Source organism: Colletotrichum chrysophilum (assembly GCF_026319265.1).
Source record: "Colletotrichum chrysophilum strain AFK26 chromosome Unknown scaffold_70, whole genome shotgun sequence".
Taxonomy (NCBI): domain Eukaryota; kingdom Fungi; phylum Ascomycota; class Sordariomycetes; order Glomerellales; family Glomerellaceae; genus Colletotrichum; species Colletotrichum chrysophilum.
Window position 1 is genome coordinate 197,249 of NW_026517357.1, and position 24,906 is coordinate 222,154.

The 24,906-nt window shown below is 54.5% G+C and overlaps 4 protein-coding genes across 4 annotated transcripts; 1 reads left to right on the forward strand and 3 right to left on the reverse strand.

Moving 5' to 3' along the window:
* Positions 1-7,192: 7,192 nt before the first annotated feature.
* On the reverse strand, positions 7,193-9,241 carry HTS1 (Cytoplasmic and mitochondrial histidine tRNA synthetase; the record flags this gene model as incomplete). Its single annotated transcript, XM_053180982.1, has 6 exons — positions 7,193-7,792; positions 7,846-7,900; positions 7,965-8,657; positions 8,714-8,871; positions 8,993-9,117; positions 9,190-9,241. 6 exons carry the CDS (start codon positions 9,239-9,241, stop codon positions 7,193-7,195), a joined length of 1,683 nt encoding a protein of 560 aa, XP_053035118.1.
* Positions 9,242-11,521: 2,280 nt separating this feature from the next.
* On the forward strand, positions 11,522-15,849 carry BEA3 (ABC transporter bea3; the record flags this gene model as incomplete). The annotated part of the gene is made up of 7 exons (XM_053180983.1): positions 11,522-11,786; positions 11,842-12,115; positions 12,194-12,575; positions 12,626-12,720; positions 12,776-13,496; positions 13,557-15,770; positions 15,823-15,849. 7 exons carry the CDS (start codon positions 11,522-11,524, stop codon positions 15,847-15,849), a joined length of 3,978 nt encoding a protein of 1,325 aa, XP_053035119.1.
* Positions 15,850-16,187: 338 nt separating this feature from the next.
* On the reverse strand, positions 16,188-17,402 carry COL26b_008220 (uncharacterized protein; the record flags this gene model as incomplete). The annotated part of the gene is made up of 2 exons (XM_053180984.1): positions 16,188-17,111; positions 17,166-17,402. The coding sequence occupies 2 exons, from the start codon at positions 17,400-17,402 to the stop codon at positions 16,188-16,190; spliced, it is 1,161 nt and encodes a 386-aa protein (XP_053035120.1).
* Positions 17,403-21,107: 3,705 nt separating this feature from the next.
* Positions 21,108-24,077, reverse strand: COL26b_008221 (uncharacterized protein; the record flags this gene model as incomplete). The annotated part of the gene is made up of 3 exons (XM_053180985.1): positions 21,108-22,155; positions 22,206-22,330; positions 22,386-24,077. The coding sequence occupies 3 exons, from the start codon at positions 24,075-24,077 to the stop codon at positions 21,108-21,110; spliced, it is 2,865 nt and encodes a 954-aa protein (XP_053035121.1).
* Positions 24,078-24,906: the final 829 nt, after the last annotated feature.

A 24,906-nucleotide genomic window follows, 5' to 3' on the forward strand; every position in this document is an offset into this window, starting at 1 on the left:
CGTGTTTGGTGTTGTTGCCGTGGCCTGTGGCGTGGGGGCGGTCGACGGAGTTGTGCTGCTGAGGATGGTGTTGTTCGCGGGGAAGATAACACTGCCTCGGGAGCCGGCAGCTACGGGCTTGAGGAGCAAAGGTATTAAACCGCCCATCGTGATCGATATAATTAGACTGTGTGTTTGCTGAAAAAGAGTTTTTTTTCCTTCTCTCTGCCGGCTGCTGAACTTTCAGGAGAACAGGCTTAACTCAGCTCGCCACCTTTTCGTCCGATGTGAGACTGGGCCAATTGTAGTACCGGGCTCGTAGACTTTCGTCGCCGTCCAAGTTCGATAGCGTTGGACCGACGTTGATATGACCCAATGGCAGGTAGCCGTGTTGTTGGACGAGGTTGATAGTGCTAGTGTCACTTGTCGTCCAAAAGGGTCAAACTATCGAGACAGCCGAGATGGAAGGGTCCTCCAGAGTTGATAGCGAGGAATCGCGAGCGGCGCGATGACCACCGGTTAATAGGTAGCTGAAATGGAAGAGTCCAGGCCTTATCGAAGGACGATGACTCGCTTTTCGGTGTAAGTGGGTAAGTGCCCCCCAAAATGCGTAACGGGTGGTGTACCGGGACTCGGGAACAGTCTCAAGTCGTCTGAACTTTTTCCAAAGGTCGCGTGCGGGATGCTTGGTCTATGCACCGAGAATGATCTCCCGCTGGGGTTTGCGTCAGGAGTCCTTCGAGAGTGGTACTGAGTTTATTAGACGGGCTGGGTTTTGGAGGTGTTTCCAACGTCAGGGTCTTTCGCGGGAGAACGACAGCTTGGTGGTGGTGCGTGTTGAGTGTGGTTTGGTAGCTTATTAGGATGAACTTGGAAAACAATGACGTGACTAGGTAACAAAAGCCGGGGTTGCGGTAGCACGACAGAGGACTCGAAGATGGAGAGAGAGAGAGAGAGAGAGAGAGAGGCTGTGTGAGGCTGGCTGGATGGCGAAGAGACAGAAGCAGGGCAAAGCTGATCGACTCTCTGAGAGCTGTCTGGACGTAGGGATTGTCCGGTTACGCGGTGGAGTGGTGGCGGCTGAGGACCGAGACAGGCGGACGCAGGAGGTGAGACCCGGGCGGGACGGGGATGCTCTGTATTATGACGACGGAAGACACACCGAACAGACCGAGGAAAGGAAGCGGCGGCGACGTGGCAGGCTGGGTGTGATTAAGCCTTGATGTAGTGAGCGTGGGTGTGAGTGAGAGTGTTGACTGTTGTGTATGGCACCGTGGGTTTGCGGCTACGATGGCGGAGCGGATACAACAACGGGCCCGAGACGATGCGAGAAACACAAGAAGAAACGACACACGAGGTTGGGGAACAGGCGAAAGAAGCTCTCAGGAACAAGCCCGGAGGGTACCTCGTTGGGGGGAGGGCGGTATTCAAGTAGAGGTCAGGGGGGGGGATGATTCTCGGCCCTGAGATGAGCTCGAGCTTTGGTCGAGTTTGCCCAGTGGCCCGGTAGCATGTTTGCGCATCGACAACGGACTAGGGAGAAAAGGGGAACAAGCTTCAGGCGTGGCCATTGGCCTTGCGCAAGGAGATTTTCTTCCTCTCACGTATTGTGCAGTGTTGGATGCATGCTGCTCTGATTGAGTGATTGACCAGGACCTGCATATGTCGTCTCCATTTCGCGTGTGTTCCCCTGGCACCCGGACGGCGGCGCCAGATTGTCGACCCTTGCGTTAGCCTTGGCCCTGGGCTTGTCGTCGTTGGTGCTATCCACCATGAATGCGCATGCCGTCCACCTTGCTTGCTATGAATACATCCATTACATATGAGGGTAGCATCAGCGTGCGTGTTGTCTGCGTGTACTCTTCGCTGTTGGGCGTACCTGGCTACGTACGCGTAGTGCCGTGCTGGTAAGCATACTATGCAGAGGAGGCAATGTTGGCAACGAGACTAGGAGAGCAAGGAATGGTTCCCCTAGGAAGGCTAGGCAAGTGCTAGGAAGGCCCTTACTCCCAAGGTGCTCTCGTCGTGCGTGCGGCCCCAAAATGAGGGCAATTCGTGGGCGAGTGGCTCCGTGGTGGTCGAGTTCGCGGCAACGGCCCTAGTCCTGAACAGTGCAAAGCGGACGGGTCAGAGAGGGTCCAAGCCAACGCGGATGGGCGGGGCGGTGCTTTGGTGCTGGGACTATTGCAACCCGAGAACACGATACCCAAGCAGGGATGGAGAGTCAGGTTTTTTGGGAAATGGAGGGGAAGTGGGAAGAGACGCGGCGCGATTTGCGGTGCCGTTGTGGATGCACGGGACGGACGGAGATGATTCGCGCGCCGTCAATTTTCAGTTGATAACTTGATCTCTTGTCATTTTGCAAGAGGGATGATGCATCCTGATGCAATCGCAGCCGCACGGCACACCAGGAAGTGGTGGGTTGTGCCCGTGGGGGGAAAGGAACAGAATGAAGCAAAACCGTTCCTAGACACGAAACCCTTGCTTGATGGAAAGGGAACGGAAGACACGTCTGGAAGCCAACAACTGTCCGTGGAAGCAGCACGACAAGAAGAAGGAGAAGAAAAGTGAGGATGAAAAAGGCCTGGGCCGTTTGACAGACAAGACGGGCCGGCACACGGATACGACCGTCGACAACGGACCGGCAGCGGGACTGGCAGCTCTTGCTCTTGTCACGCACGGATTGCACTGTCCGCAACACAACTCGCAACTTCCCAACTTGCAATGGATGGAACCTGGAAGTGAGGTGCAGTCCGGAAACCAGCACCCGGCTACCTACCGAACGACAGGCCAATTCCACCCCCTGCATCGGATCTCCATGACGGTTCCCTTCCTCGGGCGACCTTCACTTTCCAACACCGCGTCTCCCACTCTCCCAACTTCCCAAGAAGGGCCAGCCTCCTCCAGAGACTCGAATCCTCGAAGAAACCCCCCTGCTGCCGGGCCTTCTGGAAATCTCGCCAGGCTCGCCTGCCTCGTTCTCCTCATCCCACAGCCACCGCATCGTGTTTTGTCCCTGGAGGGCCATGGGTCAAAAATTGGCCCTTGCAGAACGTTGCCCATTTCCCACCACCACGCAAGGGTCATGACACGGAATGACAGCTTTCCCAGCCCACTCGCACCAATTGGCAATCACAGCTGCTTGTCTACCTTCCTGAAGTTCCTGCATCTCCCAGGCCACACCTGAGAACCCTTGCCCGCAGGCCCGACGGTTCCTTCGACTTGGGACGTTCGACCTGGCATCTGGCAACCTACTGCGTAGCTACTGCATATCCATACTCAGTACGTACACAGCAGCCTCTTAGCCTGCGATCTCCTTCCTTACCTTCCCCTCTCATCACATCACCCAGTCAGTAATCAATCACACCGGGGGACCGGATTCGCGCGCAATCTTTTGGTACGGAACGGCATTGGACCATGAGCATCGAGACCATGCTGACAAGCCCTGCTGCTGCCCACTGTGCCCAGCTCTGCATGAAAAACGCTGCCCCAGTGACCATATTGTCTCCGCTTGAGACATATAACACACAGCAGACAAACTGCCTGACAGCTCTCGCCGCCCCGTATGCCATCTTCTCCACGCCCAGTCACATGGTAACCTCGATATGAATATCACTATTCACTTATCGGCAAGCGGATAACCCTCATCTCTAGCTTCAAGCAAAGACTCGCAAACAGCACCGAGGAAAACAGCGCTGGGGGGCCGACGCCGAGGCTTCGTCGGAGAAGATTCCATGGAACAACTGCCACACGGATCTGAATTTCCACAACGCACAGAAAAAGAAGTGACAGCGCAACCTTGCTTCATCCGCTGTCTCTGGTGCCGGGACTTGGGCGAGAAAAAGCAAGCAAACGGGTAAAATCGCACGAGGCCCCGTTTGGAACAAGCAAGCGGACGTTGGTTGACTCCCACCGGACCGCAAACCAACCACCGTGCTGTGCCTCTCGCCTCGCGCAACCAGAGACACAAATACATCCACATGCTGCAGAGCACGCAGTCGTGTTCGAGCCTCTGCCTCGGGACCCCCTGTCAACCCATCACCCCTCCCACTGCCTGCCGTCCGGAACACGTACAATCAACGCTCGTAGCTTCGCACCTCAGACAAACAAACAAAACGCCAGTCGGGCAAGGAAGGGGGTGTGTGTCTGAGAGCCGCCAAACCTATCCGAAGGGTGACCAAAAGACGGCCTCTGCGTTCGGTTCTTTCCCACGCTTCACCTCACGGACTCCGGATCATCGAAAACGGACTGAAACGAAACATCCCACACCAAAGGGCGACGCCGTCAAGCTGTAAGCTTCTTCCGCACAGATCTCCAGACAGCAAGAAAACTCCAGACGGCATGCACCTCACAGCCTCCAATCACTCAAATCACAGTCGCACTCAGCTGCACTCCAGCTGCACTCCCGAGGTCTGTGCCCCGCGTACCTGCTTTTCCTTTCGCACTAAGCTTCCTCACCGTAAGGTAAAACGCCAGACCTGAGTTCTTCGAGAAGCTTGGCTCCAATGAGCGAAAGCTTCGCACATCAGACGGCAGCCTCGAGTGCCTGAGACTGGCATATACGTATTCGTGATGCATCATGTGCAGACGCCAGCAAGTCGAACTATCAGACAGGACACGAAATAAATGCGTCTAGAATGTCTGGGGCAAGACAGCAAGAAGCGCCAGCAACGTTACGACAACGGACAAAAAGAACTAACAGCAGACAACCCCAGAGAAGAAAAGTTCAGACCGCTTGTTGATGCACCTAGGCTCGGTTCGTCGTGCAGTAGTAGCCCACGGAAACCACACCACATCACCCATCCTTCACCCATCAATCAGTCCATTCGTGCGTCGTCGATCTACTCTTCAACTGCAAGGCTTTGCTATCGATCATTTCTGCTTTTGTGATGCGCTTGAACGAGGCTGGCAAATACCTTCCAACCCAAGCAATAGTTCCTGCTCTTATCCTCCCAATCCTGGCTCCAACACCCTGTCGCGGGGATCACGGGTTCAAGCCGGGGACGTTGCAACGGGCCCTCGTTGCTCTCCACAGATTTGCTTATCACCAGTGTTGGGGCCAGGGTTTGGATGAGGGGTAAAAGAGAGACTCGAAAATGCGACAGAGACGATAACTTCGAGAGGCAAGAGATAGCATGATGACATTTCTTGCGCGATGCACCCACACACAGCACCAACAACCTAATCTCTGGTGATCTCAATCTCCACCACCTCGGCCTCGACGTGTTTCTTTTCTCGTCCTGCCAATCTCAGATCCTTTTCATCAACCACGACGCGCGATCAGCTTTTTGTGGGTGAACGAACTAGTTGTCTAAAAACGCGTACATCCAATCTCCCGCATCAAGTCCTGCTTCCTCTAGCTCTCAGACGCAACGGGCGACGAGAGGTGAGAAAAAAAACAGATAGCCTGAGCAAGCCGAGGCTTCGTCGCGTCGCGACCCCATTGGATTGGGGACTTGAGAGACTAGCGGCTCCTTGGTGCGACGACCAGAGCGTCGTCCCAGTGCCCGCCCCTCGTGTGCCTGACAATCCCGTCGTTACGTTCGGAGCTAGACAGCTTGGGCTTGATGATGTGAGAGGGAAATAGGGGACTTGTGTTGGTTGGTTCGGGGCTGGCGTGCTTTTGCTTGCACCATTGTCTCTCGTCGTTGTTACCGTTCCCTCCTTCCCTCCCCCCACGTGGTGGTCAAAGAAACTACAAACGCCACTGTTGACATGATGTGACGGTGATTAGACCAGGGTGCCGACAGCGACGGGCTTGAACCGTCGGACTATCCCCCCTTCCCCGTGCCGTCTTAGATGCGTGCCATCCGACGCGTTGACGTGAACTTGTCCGAGAGCATCGACGTTTTTTCCCTCGCAAGCTGGACCCCAGTGCGGTATAGAAGCAGCTCCCTGATCGATGCAAGTCCCTCTTCAGGACCTGGGCGATCTTCGCGGATCTTTCTGGACGATTCACCTGAAGATGCTAAATGCTAGTCGCGGCCAAATAGAAAAGCTTGATAAGAGACGGCTCCTCGCGGGTTCTCCTTCGCCTGGGTTGGATGTGCATGTGCGTGTTGATTATCGGCGACCTCGACGCTGTGCCCTTGCAACACCAGCAAGGAACGAGATAGTAAAGTCGAAACAGCGTTCCCACCCCGGACCGGGGCCGCGGGGTGGAACTGTCCATGATGGCGTAACGCTCCCAAGTCCGGAGCCGGTGGGTGGGCGAGTGCGTGTTTCGCAAGGCGACTTGTCCCGGACCCCCGTTCGATGTTACCGTGGGGTATTTCGTCGCTAGATGGGTTTCGCTAATATTCTGGCCAGCATGTTGCGTATGAGGCATGCCAGACTGCCATGCTAGAGTGGAAGAGCGGTATCGTGCATGCAAGCGAGCTTCAAGTTGGCTGCCGATGTTTTCTGTTAGTTGAGAGTACGTAGAGATAGGGCCCCTTAGTGTTGAAATCCTACCTTGATGAGTGACCGGGTGAGCAACGAGATGTGCGTCCCAAAGGTGGCCTAGTTGACGGAGGCTATTTGGTATCTGCTATTGCTTGGTTTGGGCGGGAGTTGTTCGAGGGACAGAATGAGACCGCCTAATGTTCCAATGTCTGCGCGGTTATATTTCCTGTAAACTGTACAACTCTAATTGATGACGACAATATTGGATATAATAATAGTATAGACGAAGAAGACGAAGAAGACGAAGAAGACGGCGAGGCAGAGTCTATTGCTACAGGACAAGTAGTCAATCTAGTGCAGGAAAGATAGACGGTCTCCCGAAAATAACACCAGAATCAGCAACATCTCCTATGTTAACTCCGTTATGGGAAGCGATGGATTGTAGTTCAAGATCAGAAGCAACAGCTGAGGATGACAGGACGAGTGACGGGATGTGCATCATGGCAGCATTTCTGGCATAACAGAAGTTCAGAGCCACGGCTGTTGCAGCACTAACGCTCCAGTCGATAGATCGGAAATTTTCCAGTGAACGAGTTTTGTTGGCATTGGCAGTTCCTTTCCCGAGAGATAACTCCTGCTAATTGAAGGGTTGGTCGGTCTCACCTGTGTTGTTACCCTTTTATAGGAAGGCCAGTACTGGCTCATTCACGACGTAGACCTTGGAAGCACAAGACATGTAGTGTAGCGGAAGACGGGAGTTCTGGCGATGCCAGTCATCGAAGAGATTTCTATCTTATTTTACTTGCTAACTCGCTGATAATGCCATCATTCATGCGCTCCGTGCCGGCTTCTCTTCCGTTGATTCCGCCTCTGCGGGCTTCGCCTCCTCGGGCTTCGCTTCCTCTGTGACAGCTTCGGCCGGCTTCTCGACAGTAGTGCCAACCTCAGATGCCGAAGCGCTCTTGACAGCCTCACCCTTGAGTCCTCCAACAACTCTCAGACCTTCAGCTCCCCGGGCGAGGTTGTCCAACTCGCGCTTCCTCTGCAGGCGCTTCTGCACCTCGGGAACGAGCGCCGCCATGTCGACGAGCTCGCCATCCTTCTGGGGGTGGCCTTCAGGAAGACCCAACTCCTTGATCTTGACAACGCCCTTCTGAACCTCCTCGTCTCCAAGGATGACAGCGAACGGCGTCGCGTTGGCCTCAGCAGCCTTGAACTGATTGGGCAACTTGGGCTTAACCTTGTAAAGGAACTCGGCCTTGATGCCAGCATCCCACAACTTGGAGCAGACTTCGAGGCGCTCCTTAATCAGACCGGCCTTGGAACCCAGAGACATGACGAAGACGTCCACGGTGCTTTGGGGGGCCTCGCTTTCGGCCTGCATGCGGGCCTTGGTAATGCTGAAGATTCTCTCAATGCCGAAGGAAACCTAGAACAATGTCAGTGATCATGCAGTGTGCTTCTAGAACAAGACGTGCTTACTCCGACGCACGGAATCTGGGTCTTTCCGGAGAACATGCCCACGAGGTTGTCATAGCTGTCGAGCCGTTAGCTGCATGCTGCAAGATGCAAGATGCAAAGGAGAACCTTGAAAAACGTACCGACCGCCGGCAGCAACACTGCCAACACCGACGCTGGGATCATCTGAGCGATCTTCATCGTCCTTATCCTTGCTCTTGCTTTTCTTCTTGGACTTGACTGTTGTGTCGTCCGCGCCAGGCGTGGCGGCGGGCGCAGACCCTTCTGTGACGACCTCGTAGATGACACCCGTGTAGTAGTCAAGACCACGAGCCAGAGAGAGATCGAATGACACTCTGTCCAGAGCACCGAAAGCCTCGAGGTAGTTGAAGAGCATCTCCAAGTCGGACATGCCGGCCTTCATAGAGGCATTCGCAGACAGCTTATCGTCGCGCTGCAGTTTCCTGAGCAGATCCTGCTTGCCCTTGAGAACAACCCACTCGCCAATCTTGTCGGCGACTTCTCCGTCGAGACCCTTCTCTTCAGTCATCTCCTTGCGCACGTCCGCCCAAGGCAGCTTGTCGAGCTTGTCGACGGCGGAAGATATCGTCCTGATCTTGTCCTCGGGAACACCGCAGACCTCGAAAATACCGTCAAGGATCTTGCGGTGGTTGAGCTTGATGGTGTAGTTTCCGTTCCAACCAAGGCCTTCAAAGACTTCGACGACAATGCGAATAATCTCGGCGTCGGGGAGCATCGAATCGTAGGTGCCAGCAATATCGAAATCGCACTGGTAGAATTCGCGCATGCGGCCCTTGTTCATGGCGGGCTGATCACTGTTATGGGTTAGCCTGTTGCCAACAGAATTGATCATAGCCTGGGTAGTTCGTACCGACGGTAGACCTTCGAGATGTGGTAGCGCTTGACGCTCTGGATGTCCTTGTTCATGGCGAGCCATCGTGCGAAGGGGACGGTCAAATCGTATCGCAGGGAGGTAATCTCGCCACCTTGGTCGGCCAGGTCGTAGATGAGCTTCGAGTCTTCACCGTACTATAGGAGAAGTATTGTTTAGTATCAAGATCGGCCCCGGGTGTTCGGAGGAAGTGGATCGCGGGGTTCGCATATACCCTCCGTGGTGGGGGGAGGGGAGTATGCGAAGGTCGGGTCGTACCTTGCCTGAAAGAATCTCCTTCAACTCAAAAACAGGGGTATCAAGCTCCATTCCACCGTGTTTTTGGAAGACATCCTTCAATTGCGAGAAGATCTTCTCGCGAATGATCATGTCCTTGCCGAACCCTTGAATCAACACAAAATATTAGTCCGGGTCGTACGATTGGCGGCGCGAAGGCGACAGCGGTATCGACTAACAATCCTTGGTGCCCTTCGGGGTCTTGAGCTCAAACTTGGATTTGGGCGCCATGTCGGGCAATTGGTGGTCTTCGTTTTGGTAGACGGGTACGGAGGAGGAAAAGTCGCGACGAATGGGGCGGCCCGCGGGCAAAAGAGGGGTTGAAAACGGGTTTTTAGAAAGAAGAGTCAGTCGGCGGACCGGTCTGGCAGACCTCGAGAAAATTTGCAGCTGGATCTTCATTCACCTGGCTTTCTCGAGCGTTGCGCAAAAGGGGAACCGTCTTAAAAGGAAAGCGGCCCAGGGATCGTGTTGGTGACTCAATCGCAAGTTTTGGAGGGGCCGAATGACTTGCGACGAGTTTTGGGGGGGTTTGTGAGGTCAAAAATGCATGCAAGGCTGTGAGTGGACTGGGATATGCCCACTTGTGGGTTGCCCAATGATGTGTCCTGCAAGTGATGGCAGATCCCTGTCAATCTGATAAGGCTGCAAGCAATCGGACATTCTTCGGCAGGTGCCATGGTGGGTGATTCTTCGTCTGAACAAACCACAGGAACTGTTCATCAAGTGCTGCGGTAAAGAGTGTACTGCGGTACGTTTGGGACGGTGCGGAACTCTTGCTCTCATTCGTCGCAGTGAGATTCTAAACTTGTCGGGTACAATTGCTCCTTTTGGTTTGCTTTCCATCGACAGAGACGAGATGTACGATAATGTTCATTTCATAGATCATCGACTGAAGAAAGCTACAGCCGCATGTTGTCGTGGTTAAGGTTCAGCCCTGAACTCTCTAGTCCTACAGTGAGTCCTTCTAGGACTACTACAATGGGTGGTGTCGGTACGAGTATTCGGGTGTGCCCACATTTGGCCGTTTCTTGTCGGGATCAGTCGGTGTTCTTGAGCAGTCCGAACCCGACATGGGAAGAACACCACGCGGTAAGATGGGGAACCGGACAGATTTAGCGGGGCCGCATCTCGGTGTCTACCTATGGGGTTCGGGGTCAGATTAGCGCCTCCCGAGCGGCTGGAATCGGAGTCGTTCAGTCGTCAGAGTCTGCAACAGTAAGACACATTTCATGCCAACACTGAACGCCCAGCAGGCAGATCAGGCAGCAGCAGTCAAATTCGTCACAAACCACGTGCAAGCTGATTCAAGATGATCGAGCACCGCCAGCGGCGGAGATGAGTCACTGAGGCACCAATTGTACGTGGTGTTATTCGATGACATGTGGCCACTTCAGCGTCCTTACATTGATTTCGGAAGAGGAACTGAGGTGGCTTGGGTGGCCATGAAGCATGGAGTGCGCACGGCCCGTAAAACTTCGAGCAACATGTTTTACGACGCTAAGGTGGATTTACGACGCTAAGCAGCTGCGAGACATGAGGCTTGTCTTCATCCCAGATAAACAAAGTAAACCTGCACCTGCCTGGAGCACTAGCGACATGAATTGTTGCAGTGAGATACATCGCCGCTGGAAGTGGTGTGTTGGAAGCGCTGAACACAGGCTGAAATGACGCCGTTCTGAGGTTTGGTCGTAAGCCTGATTGCAGCCTCCACCTCCAGACCTACTTTTCGCATGATTGGTTTTGTAGATGCAAAGTCCGCAAGGCGTCTTCTTCGTAGATCTGGAATCTGGTGAAGTCCGCTGCTCCGCTGCCCATGCCATGATGCAAAACTGGTGGGAGGCATGTAACGCTTCCATCCACGCGACAAAGTCCCTTCGTTGCGGAGGACGAAGGAGACTCCAATTAAACTCGGGCGAACCCCTAGCGCGGCAGTCGTTGGCGCGTGCACCGCCCGTCCGTCCATTTGGGCCATTCCTGGACGGGTCAAATATGGGTCCGGCTGACTTCCAGGATCCCTCCACTACCGTTGGCCCCCGGCCGGCATCCCTACAGCGTTGCCATTTCAAGGCATCCTGATTGGCCTTAACCGCTTCGGGATGTTTTACGAGACGTGCAGTTTTACGAGTTACTGCGGGAGACTGAGAATGAGAAGGAACGAATAATACATGTAATGGACTCGTGGCAGCCAAGCCTGGTCGTCAAAAATCGAACATGAGTTCCGCGAAGTTGTGGTGTCATCTTCTACCGACGACGTCTTGTTGTTTTTAATCCTCCTCCCCTCGACCATTCTCGCATCCCAGCTCTCGGCTCCTTCTCCCTTTACGCTCTTTGACCCTAGGTACCGGCCAATTGCTTTACGCGTATAGCTCGCTTTCACCCAATCAGCGAATTCTTTCCTTCTTTCACATTTCAACCATAGGCATACCGATCCTGGTTCTCTCCTTCTATTCGACTTCTTCTTCGTCGAAGAACATGTCAATTTGAATTGCCCGACGAATTTAGCCTAGCATGGAAGCTATCAATAAGGATACCGCCCAGCCGGACAGTATTCCGCCCGTCGTGGCCGTCGTGGACGAAAAGAAGGATTTCGACCAATCTGCCAAAAGCAACGATACAGAACCAAGGCCCGAACCCAAGGTTAGACCTGAGAGAGAACCTGCTTTCAAAGACTACGCCCGCGTCTTTACATACGCCACGAAATGGGACATCTTGGCGTACATCGTCGGCGGCTTGGCTTCCATCGCCGCCGGGATCACGCTGCCTCTGATGAATAGTAAGATGTGCTTTCACCATAATCCTTTCTTTCTGGTCTCTAATGCAGCACACAGTCATCTTTGGACAGCTTGTAAACGACTTCAATGCATTTTCAGCAGAAAACGAGGCCGCACGGAACGACTTCAGGAAGACCGCAGACCGCCAGGCGCTGTACTTATTCATTCTCTTCCTCGCCCGTTTCGCTCTCAACTATACCAACAAGTTTGCCTTTCGAATGATAGGAATCCGGTTGTCGTCTGCAATCCGCCTCCACTACCTGCAACGACTATTTGGCCAAACAATTCACGTCCTTGATTCAATGCCACCAGGCATGGCATCGAGCACCATGTTAGTGAGCCCCAGTCCTCTTGGTAGCGGGGTGCTGCACCCGGAAAACGGAGGGCCAAGCTAACATAACCTCCATAGCACGTCCACTGCAAACACTCTTCAGATTGGTATCTCCGAAAAGCTTGGAGTCTTCCTCGAGTTCAACGGCACCATCACCGCCGCCATCGTTATCGCATTTACCTATAACTGGGCTTTGACACTGGTTACCGCCTCTTGCATCTTGTTCATTCTGGTCGTTCTGGGAGCCCTTCTGCCTTTCATCATCAAGGGTCATTCTGAAATGACCAAAGCAGAGGGCAAGGCATCTGCTGTCGCTAGTGAAGCGTTTTCCAGTATTCGAATGGTCACTGCGTGCGGCGCGGAAGATCGTATTGCTGCCCGTTACGCAGTTTTTGTCGAGCAGGCGAAACGGAAGGGTCAATTCACAGCCCCTCTACTGGCCCTCCAGTTTGGCCTTATCGTGCGTCAATCTACTGCGTATAAGTCGAATTGAAGGCTGACTCTTTCTAGTTCTTTGCTTTGTTCTCCGCGTTTGGCCTTGCGTTCTGGTACGGCACTCATTCTTGGGTTGACGGTCGAGTCGATGGAGTAGGCGAAGTCATCATGTAAGTGCAGGTTCTCAGGAGACGGCCAGTCGCCTCGTGCTAACCTTCAATGTAGTGTGCTCATGTCCGTCATGCTTGTGGTCATGTCTCTCGAGCGAATCAGCACCCCGTTGCTTGCTATCGGCAAGGCAATGGTAGCTGCATGCGAGTTCCTCACTGTCATCGATGCTCCCGCCCCCACCACGGGAGAATTGAAAGAACCTCATGTATCGGCCAACGACAACATTGTCTTCGAAGACGTCACCTTCGCGTACCCGAGCAGACCCCACGTCAAGGTTTTGGATAGTCTAAACCTGACAATCGAGTCCGGCAAGGTCACAGCTATCGTTGGACCTTCTGGCTCGGGCAAGAGCACCATCGTGGGCCTTATCGAGCGATGGTACACGTTGCAGGATCAATATGTCATCGCCAAGACGATCGAGAAAGACAAGAAGAAGGAGGCCGAGAAGAAGAAGAACAAGAAGAAGGGCAAGGAAGAGTCGGACGATGAAGAGAGCAAGCCCGAGCCGGAGGAGACCGGTCCACACGTTGAGCTCGCCGGTTCAATCTCGACATCCGGACACGCTCTTGACGATATTGATGTCAAGTGGTGGCGTTCGCAGATCGGCTTGGTCCAGCAGGAACCATTCCTGTTCAACGACACCATTTTCAACAACGTCGCCTATGGACTTATTGGCTCTCAGTGGGAACACGAAACCGAGGAAAAGAAGCGAGAACTCGTCAAGGAAGCTTGCCAGGAGTCCTTTGCCGACGAATTCATCGATCGTCTGCCAGATGTGAGTGCTTCTTCTTATCTGTACTCCTTTCGACGGCCCAACATACTGACTTTAATCTAGGGATACGACACCCAAGTCGGCGACAGTGGCGCAAAATTGTCCGGCGGCCAGCGTCAGCGCATCGCCATTGCCCGAAGCATCGTCAGAAAACCGAAAATTGTTATTCTGGACGAAGCCACCAGCGCCATCGACGTCCGAAGCGAGAGAATCGTCCAAGCTGCCCTCAATAAGATATCCCAGAATCGTACAACTATCACGATTGCCCACCGTCTGTCTACCATTAAGCAGGCCGATCGGATCGTAGTCCTCAAGAAAGGAAAAGTTGTTGAACAAGGCACACACGAAAGTCTTTTGGAAAACGACGAAGGCGTATACTATGGTCTTGTGCACGCTCAGCAACTTTCGCTCGGTGACCAAACGGAAGACAGCGACTCAGACAACAAGGAAGAGGACTTGGGAGCAATCCTCGACCGCGAAAAGAGCGCTGCGCGATCCGAGGCAGACAGCATACGACAGAAGACGCAGGTTGTCAACCGCAACCTGTTCCAGAGCTTTGGCAGACTACTCTATGAGCAGAGAAGTCGTTGGCTCCTCTGTATTCTGACTGTGGTTTTCGCGGGTTGTGCTGCAGCTGGCACTCCGTTGCAGGCATGGCTTTTCGCCAAAGTCATCGTCGTCTTCAATCCGGATAACGGCCCTGATAAGATTCGCAGCGACAGCAACTTTTGGTCACTCATGTGGGTTATTTTGGCGATCGGAGTTGGTCTGTCGTACTTCTTCATGGGCTTCGTCGCGACCCATTTGGCTCATTTCATTTGTGCCACATATCGGCAGCAGTATTTTGAGGCGATCCTGTTCCAACGGACATCTTTCTACGACGAAGAGGAGAACGCACACGGCAGCTTGACAGCTCGAGTCGCTGGAGATCCAAAGCAGCTCGAAGAGCTTTTGGGCCTCAACATGGCGATGGTGTACGTGGCAATCTTGAACATTGTCGGAGCCATCAGCATTGCGTTTGCTTTTGGTTGGAAACTGGCCCTGGTGGCTCTATGCGTTACCATGCCGATTGGATTAACGGGAGGCTACTTTCGGTTCAAGTACGAGATCGAGTTCGACAAGATGAATGCCGCTGTTTTCGCGGAGAGTTCCAAGTTTGCCTCGGAATCCATTGGGGCATTCAGAACTGTTTCTGCCCTGACTTTGGAGGGCGTCACATGTACTCGCTACGAGAAGCTCCTCAAGGATCATGTCAGCCACGCTTTCCGAAAAGCGAGGTGGACCAGTGCTGTCTTCGGCTTCTCGGATTCGATTTCGATGGCTTGCCAAGCTCTCATCTTCTGGTATGGCAGCCGCTTGTTGGCCTCCGGCGAGTACAGCCCGCAGAACTTCTTCGTCTGCTTCATGGCTGTGATCCAAGGAGCTGAAGCTGCCGGCCAAGGTCTCAGCTTCGGACCCAACGCGGCGCAAGTCACTGGGGCATCCAACCGCATCATCAACATGCGTGACTCGAGGAACAAGGACATTATTCCAGTGACTGAGCAGATCCCGGATACGGAAGGCGGCGTCCGAATCGAGTTGCAGAATGTTCACTTCAAGTACCCGACGCGAAATGTGTCGGTTTTCAAGGGACTCAACTTGACTATTGAGAAGGGGCAGTTTGCTGCGCTTGTTGGTGCCTCTGGATGTGGCAAGACGAGTATCATCTCTCTCATGGAACGCTTCTACGACGTTGAAAAGGGCGCCATTCTGTGCAACGGCAAAGACATCAAGGATATCAATGTCTACGAGTACCGCAAGAACCTGTCGTTGGTTGCCCAGGAGCCGACACTTTTCCAAGGAACAATCAGAGAGAACATCCTGCTAGGCGTGGATGAGAACTCCGTCACCGATGAGCGTCTACACCAGGTCTGCTGCGATGCTTCAATCCACGAGTTCATCGTATCCCTCCCAGAGGGTTACAACACGAACATTGGCAGTAAGGGTGTTTCACTCTCCGGTGGCCAGAAGCAACGTGTGGCCATTGCCCGCGCACTGATCAGGAACCCGAACATCCTCCTTCTCGATGAAGCAACCAGCTCTCTGGACTCCGAGAGCGAAAAGAGTGTCCAAGCTGCGTTTGAACGGGCTGGAAAAGGACGTACCATGGTCGTTGTCGCACATCGCCTGGCGACTGTTCAAAACGCGGACATCATCTTCGTGCTTGGCGAGGGAAGACTGCTGGAGAAAGGCAGCCATTCGGAGCTGTTGAAGAAGAAGGGTGTTTACTGGCACATGGTAAGTTTATTACTCTCGAACCATTCAAGATTTGTACTGACAAAATACATAGTGTCACAGCCAGGCGCTCGATCGCTAGAGTTGCGAAATTGTCCACTCGGCGGATGGATGGTGGGCTTTTGCGTGTTTGAGTATTTGATGTCAGGACAGAATACCCCTCGCTTCTCATGTAGACACCCGTTGCACTTTTCAAAAACCTCACACATTAGATCAAGATCAACAAATAATATGCGGCAGAGTTGCAACGAAGCAGACTGCCACTACTACTGTTAGTAATTCCGATTCGTGAATAATACCTATCGAGTGCCGCTGCTTGAAGGAAGTGCAACGTCAACGAATCCGCAGCCAAACAGCCGCCACAAAATTGCATCCCGTGTCTATCGTGTGCTCCATGCCTCTAGTTGGGTATCGTTAATTCTACGCCTGCACCTTCATACCCCAGAACTCATCGAGCTCGCGCATGATCAAATCCTTCTTGGTCATAACAAAATCGTGCCCGCCAGGGATGACCTTCCAGTGCACATTCTCCTCGCCGCCCAGCAGCGGCAGCCCGTCCTCGGTGTAATGCTCCGCGAAGATGACCTCGTCCGCCCGGCCGATCAAGACGGCCGTGGTGCCCTTCTTCCTCCTCCCCAGGGCGCGCCACGTGTCGTGCAGGTCCGTCAGGATGCCGTGCTTGACGCAGCTCATGAACGCGGGGACCATGCCGCGGTGATTCACGACCATCCAGGAGATGTACTGACGCACGACCTGCTCGACGGGGAGGTCGCCGCCGTCAGGAGAGGACGCCTCGGCGGCGGCGACGTCGACGAGCTTCTCCGCCGGGTCGTCCTCGTCCTCCACGACGTTGGACCGCTTCGGGGCCAGGGGCTTCTTCAGCCTGCTCTCCGTGATGGAGGCGAGGATCCGGTCGGGGATGATGCCCGACTGGAACGTGAGCCGCGCCAGGTGTCCGAAGTTGGCCGCGCGGATGATGCCGGCCGGCGCGAGTAGGACGAGGCTCTCGACCATGTCGGGGAAGGCGGCCGCGAAGGCTGCGGCGACGGCGCCGCCGAGGGAGTAGCCGATGACTCTGATGGAGTTCTGGCCGGACCAGGCCAGAGGGGAGGAGGCGAGGGCGAGGAGGACCTGGGTTGTGTACAGGCGGGTGTCGTGGGGGAGGTCGCCGACGCCGTCGGAAAAGCCGCGGCCGAAGAGGTCGAAGAGCATCACGCGGCAGCCGCGGGCGACGAGGGCGTGGGCGATGAGGCCGAGGGTCATGCAGGATGTGCTGATGCCGTGGATGAGAATGACTTTGGGGCCGGTGGTTGAGCCCCATTCATACACACGCATGCAGCCGTACTTAAGGGTTCGTTAGTCTTCTTATCCTCGCGGAGATATCAGAGAGGTACTTACCGGCGTCTCAACGTCACGGGCACCCGGGAAGTGGTCAGGGCGATAGTGAAGTCTCTTGATCTCCTCGCTCGTGAGCTCCGGGATCTTGGTCTTGAGAGGGCTGGGAATCGAGGAGCTCCATTTCACGTACAGGCCCAGTCGGGCGAGGGAGAGGAGGGAGATGGTTGCGACGACCGTCATGGCGACAACGGCCACCGTGCGAGGCTCGACGGGCGAGCTGAGGAGGATGCGGTCCATCGTGATCGTGTTTTCTCTCCTTCTTCCTGGCAGCAGTTACTTCTCGTTGATGAAGACGCGAGATATGTTCACGATCGAGCTGCTCCGGATGACTCGGGCCGGGACGGGGGAAAGTGGGACGTGAACGTCGAAGGCTCGGAGGCAGTTTGCACCCTTATCGCGACCCTCGCAAATTTCCTCCCTTGGGTCGTGAATCGTTACACACGCGCTGCACAAGGCAGTATACGCAGCACATTCACGTGTGAGCTGCCGACCAGGTGAATGCGAACGCTGCGAAACCAGCGGATGACGTTCTCCTCGGAGCCGCGTTGGTTCGCGTCCAACGACGGCATCAGCGGGCCTCTGGATGGTGCGACCGCCCAATGAAGAAGCTGGACATCTTGGAGGGTCCCTTCACTTTCAGGCAGGCACGATATCCCTATCAGATGCCCCACGTGGCGGCGACTGGTGGATCGGCCTCTCCCGGTCAAAAGTGGAGCACACCGCAGGACAAATACCGGGTGACAGGTAACGAACGGGTTCGGCAGGAACTGCCTACCTTTGGGACGAACTTTTGTCTGTTTAAACTTTCAAGAATCCGGCCCCCAAGCTGCAGCCTCAGATCGCGATGGCTTCACTTTGTGATTTTGAGATGGGCTTGTCCGGTTTGATCCGTCCACGTGAAAGCTTCCCCGTGCAGCTCGTGCTGGTTGATGTCACATTTGGCCGGATCAAATGCAGGCGTTCTAGAGAAGATGAGATGACTGCACATGAGACCGCCTATTTTTCCCTACGCTATGTTGACTACTTTTCCTGTGGCTGTTTTCTACCTTACCGTCGTCGTCGTCGTTTTTATCGTCGTCGCTTCTATTATTATTACTTCTATTGTCGTCATTTCTATCGGTTTTGGTTTCTATCGTCGTCGTCGTCGTCGTCGTCGTCGTCGTCGTCGTCATTGCTACTATCGTCTCCGACAGGAATAATTGAGCACGCAGGCACAACGCAGGCCTGATCACGATGCAGTGGATAGAGCGGCCGGATTTTCCCGGAAACCACGGAAAATTCATCTCCGAGTACGTCGGATGTCACGGCTCTCTTGACCTTTGGCAACCCTAACCCTGAGCAACTGATATAAGTGTGTCCGGACTGCCCGTGATTACTTTGCTGGATCCTCCCACCGGCACGAGCGACGCCATGGAGTCTCAAATTTCGTTCCTTGGTCGTAACAGCATCGGCACAGCTTCCGACTACAATCTTTTCGAATCTCGGGGCATGCTCCGCGTTCCAAGGCACGATGCATCTGCGCGGGCGTACCGTGTACGGCTGCCGGCACCGTTGTCAGTGGACACCTTTGATATCATGGTGTTAGGATCTGTCCCCTTGGCGATGGCGGCTAAAATCCTGCCCCTTTCACTTTCCTGGTTCCCTGACCATACCATCATGTGAAAGAAACTGGGCGAGGCGAAGCACACGTGCAGCCCCGAAATTTGGACAATGGGTCCGATTCAGTCGAGACGACATAGGGTCTTGGCTCTGAATCAGGCGTAGTAGCCAGTCTTCTGTAGATTTTTTAGCACCCGGCTCCCACTCACTGACAGCACAAAGTTTGGGGGCGCCTTGGATGATCCGGAAAAATAAAACTCACATAGATTATCCCGGCGCGAATCATGACACGCGACCCAAGAACAAGAACGGCGATCTTCCAGAACTCCATGGATTTTTTTATTTTATTTTTTTTGGTTTTTTTTTTGCACGTCCTTGCGTCAGGGGTCTCAGGGGGTCCGGACAAGACGAACACATACATGCTGCATGAACAAAGATGATCAGCGCACATTTCCGACCTTCCAAGGCCGGAAGGACGATACCCGACCCGATCCCCCTATTCCTCTTTCCCACAGATCGCAGTCGGTCATCTGCGGGCACCAGATCTGTACTGCGGGCTGTAGATTCTTTTTCTTTTTGAATCTGCCATGATTGGAAAGTTTTCCCCGAGAAGTAAAAAAAAATGGTTAGGAAAGTCTACCGTGACCTTGGCAGTGGACACAATCTATGCGGACTTAATCATGTCCGCGGCCACCAATAGAGCATCGCGCGCGCGCAAGGACCGGCGGTAGATACAATTAAGAATTGGCATCTGACATCACACCTAGAGAGTAGGGACAGAGCTGCAACCCCCCCTTTTTTTTTTTTTTTTTTTTCCTCCGTTATCGTTAAGCTCACAGCCCTCTCCTCGAAACGGGAGGGGAGGAGAGGGTAGGGAATAGAGCTTACAGCTTAAAGACGGCCTATGATGCAATTTGAAACCCAGCTTCGGTTCGAGATGCCCTCTCAGCGCGCTTTTCTTGCCAAGCCGGAGAAATAGCTAGACTAGCGAAGGAGACCATATTGCGGTGTTTAAAAACAACAGCAAGAACACAGCGTAGTAGTGTAAAACCAGCTACTAAAACCAGCTACAGGCATTGACTGCTTCGGTTTCGGGTCCTCTCCTCGTCGCGGCGGCCGCTGGGGGTTCGTCTGAGTGCAACTCCTGCCGCGCCGCGCCGGGGGGGTTTTAGAACAAAAAAAACTCAAAACTCAATTGCAAAACCTCTGCTCACCCTATGAGCATACAGTCGCAGAGAGAGTTGAGAGAAATCCCCATTCTTCTTCCCCATTCTTCCCGACCCGATCCGATCCGATGGATGGGTTAACCCCCCTCAGTCTCTGTCTCTCTCCTCTCTGTGTGTGTCTCTGCCTCTGTGTCTCTACCTCTCTCGCTGTTTCATCAACCCGACAACGCCTAACTAATAGCACACATCCGATAAGAGCTCTGATCCCGGGGAGGGGGGAATATGACTCGCGGCATATGGGCAGCAACGAGCTGGGATCTCCTTCTTTTACGTAGGAGCACACGTGTTGGCAGGCGCGTTTTTTTTTTTACTTAGTACAACACACACAGACACACATACCACCCACACCGTTAAGAGCCCTATAGGGCGAGTTGTTAGGGGAGGCGGTGCAAGCAAGTTGCCCATCATAATGGAGCGTGTGGTTGCGTAACCGGCTATCCCGGCGAGTCTAAAGCCTGCCTTACAACACTCTCTGTACTGAGTATACGAATGCCTTTACGCAGCGAACAAGCAGGCAAGCCCCCTAAGCGGAGCAGTCCGCGTAGGCCCCTGCGGTACAGAGTTGGACAGTCTGCCTTCGCTAACGTCGGTGAACGGGGTCTTCCGTCTGAATCCATTCATATAGTTGGGATGCCCTTGGACTTCATATGCAGGTCTTTCGTGGGGCTAGTCCGAGCAGTTTCAAAGCCAACCAGACGAGTTCGGAGGGTCCGATTGACTTCTGCCTCATGCGGTTGCAGGTGCAGTATTGCGAGGGTTTTTTTTTGGTCTTTGGTAGGGGGGGAAAGGGCCCGTCTGAGCACTAAGCATAATGTTCAGAAGAAACTGAAAGTTGCTGAGAGGGTTGAAACAACGTCACACATGTCAAAAGGGGGGCCCTCCAATAGGAGTAGAGTATTCGGTCATGAAGTCGTCAATTGAGACTGATGCAACTCGATGGGTGAGCTTCTCATCACGAAGCACATAACCCTATCCAAATACGCCAAAGGATTGCTTTTTGGTACATGGGTATCCATCCATCCGCCCGCCCGCTCTAGACTCCGCCAATTGATGTAAAAAGGAAGAAGGTAAAAAAGACAATAAGTGGTAGTTATGATATTCGTAAACAAGCAAGATGTCATGACATGCCAACAGCCCAAGCAGCGTGCCCTAGCTGCTTGATCAGAAGACAAAGATTCTCAACAATCGGCGGATGTGTGTCCGTCGAGTCTCTGAAGTTGGCCCGGAGGATCTCGTGGGCGATTTCCATGCAGGCCTTGGGGTCGTCGACCGAAGCCTCGGTTGCGCCTGCTCTGCTCATGGGTCCTAAAATTACTGGACGACCTTGGTTGAAGCCGATAAAGCGGTGTACAACGGTCGACTCAGTGCCGTCGAGGAAGACGTTCTCCTGTTCGTATCCGGTCTGTGGCGTCGGCTTGTTGCCCACCGCCTTGGTCACAACTCCGTACGTCCAAATCGCCAGAGACGCGTGGTGTACGGCTACAGCGTAAAAGTCCTTCAGATGGCCTGGAGGGAACATCTTGGCTTGGCGCAAGATCTGGCCAGCGTGCCACAGAGACTGGCGAGCTTCGGCGCTTTGCGACCACTCGCGAAGGTCGCCAAAAACGCGACGAGCCTGGTCCTCGCCCTCCTTGCCAGAGAACAGCTGCAAGTCGTTTAGTGACAAGTGCAGATTCATCATCAGGAGGTGCAGAACCAAGCTCTCCTGCGTTGAAAGCATCTCGTGCCAGTCCGTGCTGACATGCAGGAAGCCCTGCAGGTCCTTGCAGAGCTCGGCATGTCTCGAGCGCAGCACCTCCTCCGAATGGCCCCCAGTGTTGTTCAGCCAAGTCCGGGTACGCAAGACGGAACAGAGCTGGAGGTACTCGAGAATGAGTGCCCAATAGCCGTGCAGGTAAATAGAGATTGCAAATTGCAAATCAAGGCGTTGGCGGTTGGTCGCCAGGAGGTTGATATCCCGGAATAGGTCGCCGATCGATGGGGGCCGTTTGCTTTGCCCGGCAGTTTTTTCCAAGTAATGCATCTTCCATTCCGCTGCCGTTTTCGCAAACCACATCTCCTTAGCCTCCGGGAGGGGAAGAGTGAGCTCCGAGTACGACATCGATGGGTTGGTGAGGGTTGTCATGGAGGTCTGAGCGTCTCGCACAAAGCAGTGGAAAAGTAGTCTAAATATGTTAGCGCAAGGGTATCCCGGGTTGGAAAGGAGCATGCTTACCTCTTCCACGACTCACGCTCGCACCAGGCCCTCCATTTCCTCTCCAAAACCTCGCCTTCATCGGACATATTGACTTCGACAAGGGGGTACGATGCTCGTTGGAACTTGCCCCGATACCTCATCATCTGTTGGCGCATTAGCAACCCTATCCTGGACGGAGAAGCCGAGCACATTACTTACAGTGATTGGGATCATGAGGTGACACTCGGCGATCTCCATCTTGCGTCGGTTGCCACTCCAGAGACCAATGTCCTGACCCAAGATCAACGTCTGGACCAGACCCAGGTTCTTGATCGTGGTGTTGGCATCCTCGAACCTTGCCGGGATGGTGACACGGACCGCCTCCTGGAGAGCGAACCCAAACTTGCGCAAGGTTTGCACGGGAGTAAGAGTAGCTCCAGCTGAAGCTGCGACCGCAAGCCACTCCGGCCATTGTGCGTTCATGGAAAATGAGCCGTGGTGAATCCATTGAGACGTTTGACAAAAGTGCGAAGCCAGGTAGATGTGAATCAGGCTGTCCATGACCTCGAGCGACGGGAACGAGGACGCGACTCGCGTCATGATCGCGTCGTTCTTGCAAGTCTGCAGAACGATGGCCAAGATCTGATCCCGGCCAGATTGGTCCAGCTTGTCCTTGACGATCCTCGGGTGCTTGCTGCGGCTCTGCTGGAAGGCCGCGCTGGTGGTGTCGCCCGATGGTACGGAAAAGTTGCCATGCTCGACATATCCAGAGTCCTTGTTGTTGGGCGCCCATTGCCACGGAGAGTCGGTCCAGACCTTGACGAGTGTCTGTCGCATCTGAACCAGGTCGACGGAGTCATCGGTGCGCGGCGTAAAGCTCTGGTTTGAGCCAGGGTTCATGTGATCCATGTTCCAGTGATCGAGAAGCCCGAAGTCCACCTCGTTCAGCTCCAGATTCGAGTTGTCGCAAAAGTCCAAGACGGCGAGACCTTGCGCTTCGGCCATTCTCGACGCTTCCATGCCCGGCTCGTATATGACGTTCTGCAGAAAATCGGAAAAGGGCATAGCCATATCGACACCTTGTGCGCCGATCTCGTAATTGACGGGCATAGCGTTCGGCATAGGTTCCATGCCGTTATCCGGGGTCGGCAATTGACCGCCTTCTGCCTTGATGTGCTGCCCCGAGGCAATTTGGCCGTTCATGTTCATTGGTAGACCGGCATGGTGCTGGGGAGGCTGCTGGTACGCGGCGGAGGGGCTGCTGTCGTATGCGGACTGGGACGGGGACGTGGCTAGCGAGCCAGGGGTGGAGGTTGTGGTGTTGTTGGGGTTTCCGGACAGGTGGAGGAGGTGCATGGCGGCTGCAGAGCCTGCTTCGGTTGAGGAGTACTCGCAGTTGAGGTTGCGATTGCGACAGCGGGTGCAAGGCTTGACCTCTTCGCACTTGACACGAGCGGTAGCGCAAGGGCGGCAGGCGTGGGATACGCGACCAGCACCAGGCGAGGTGTCGGTCCGGCGTCTCTTCTTGTTGGGGTCATTGTCGTTCTCGTGGTTAGTGACATGGCGCTTCAGAAGATCCTGGCGGGCGAATGCTTTGCCGCATATTTGACAGGCGAAACGCTTGCCGAGAGTGTGAGTCTGGATGTGTCTGGCGAGATGCTCGGGGCGAGAATACCGTCGCTGGCAATGGGCACACTGATAAAGGCTGGCTGTCGCGGCGTGGCTCTGGTTGGCCGGGGCGGAAGTGGGATACGGAGGCTGCTGCTGGTTTTGTTGGGCGGCCGGTCCAGGGGACGGCGAGACAGACTGCGAGGGAGCATTCGGATTCGGAGCGAAAGTTGGAGCTGAGACAACAATGGTAGCCGACGGTGACGGCCCCGAGGCCAACGGTAGATTGTTGGAGGAATTCATCCGGGGAATCAGCAACGCAAACTCGTTGCTCGTCGGTACCGGGAGGTCGGCTCTGCAGTTCGAGGGTACACCAGCAGTGGTAGTGGTGGTGGTGGTGGTGGTGGTGGTGGTGGTCCAGCAGAGGAAGATATTAAGGTAGTGACGTCGGAGCGGGTCCGGCTATTGGCCGCAATGTTGGCCAACGGCGCCGGACGGAGCGGGAGCGGTAAAAATACGCGGTTCGGGGGGGGGGGGGGGGGGGGATGAGGACGGGAGTTGGGTGGCTGCCGTACGGGCGGAAGAGTCGGCAGCGAGATGACAAAGGGGGAAAAGCAAAGTATTGCGGGAGCAGGAGAAAAAGTTCTGCGACCTGGCCTTAGGATGGACAGATCCAGATCCGATGTGGGAGGAAGTCGGGAGAGGAGATGGGAGGAAAATGAGAGAGAGCCAAGGGTAGCGCTGTGCAGTGCAGTGCAGTGCAAAGACAGCCCAGTACCGGTAGGTGCACAACAGCAGCAGCGGCGCGAATCGGGCGGGCTGCAGCCAAGAACTGCAAGGCCAGAAGAGGACCTGATGTTCGGGGCGTGTGCGGTAGGTGTGTAAGATAGTTGGTAGTCGGAGGCACCTTAAGGTAAGGTATGGGTGGGCTTGATCCCTTCTTTAGCTTAGGTCAGTTCAGCTACGTCCTTGGGCTGGTTGGTGGCTGCCAGTCTGATCTGGTCTGGGGAGGAGCTGTATGTGTATTGGACGGAGACCTTAAAGGCAAAGGTATGCCCGGGCAAGGTAAGGCAAGGTAAGGCAAGGTAGGTAGGCAGGTAGGTAGGTAGGTAGGGGGAGGTAGGGGAGGTGT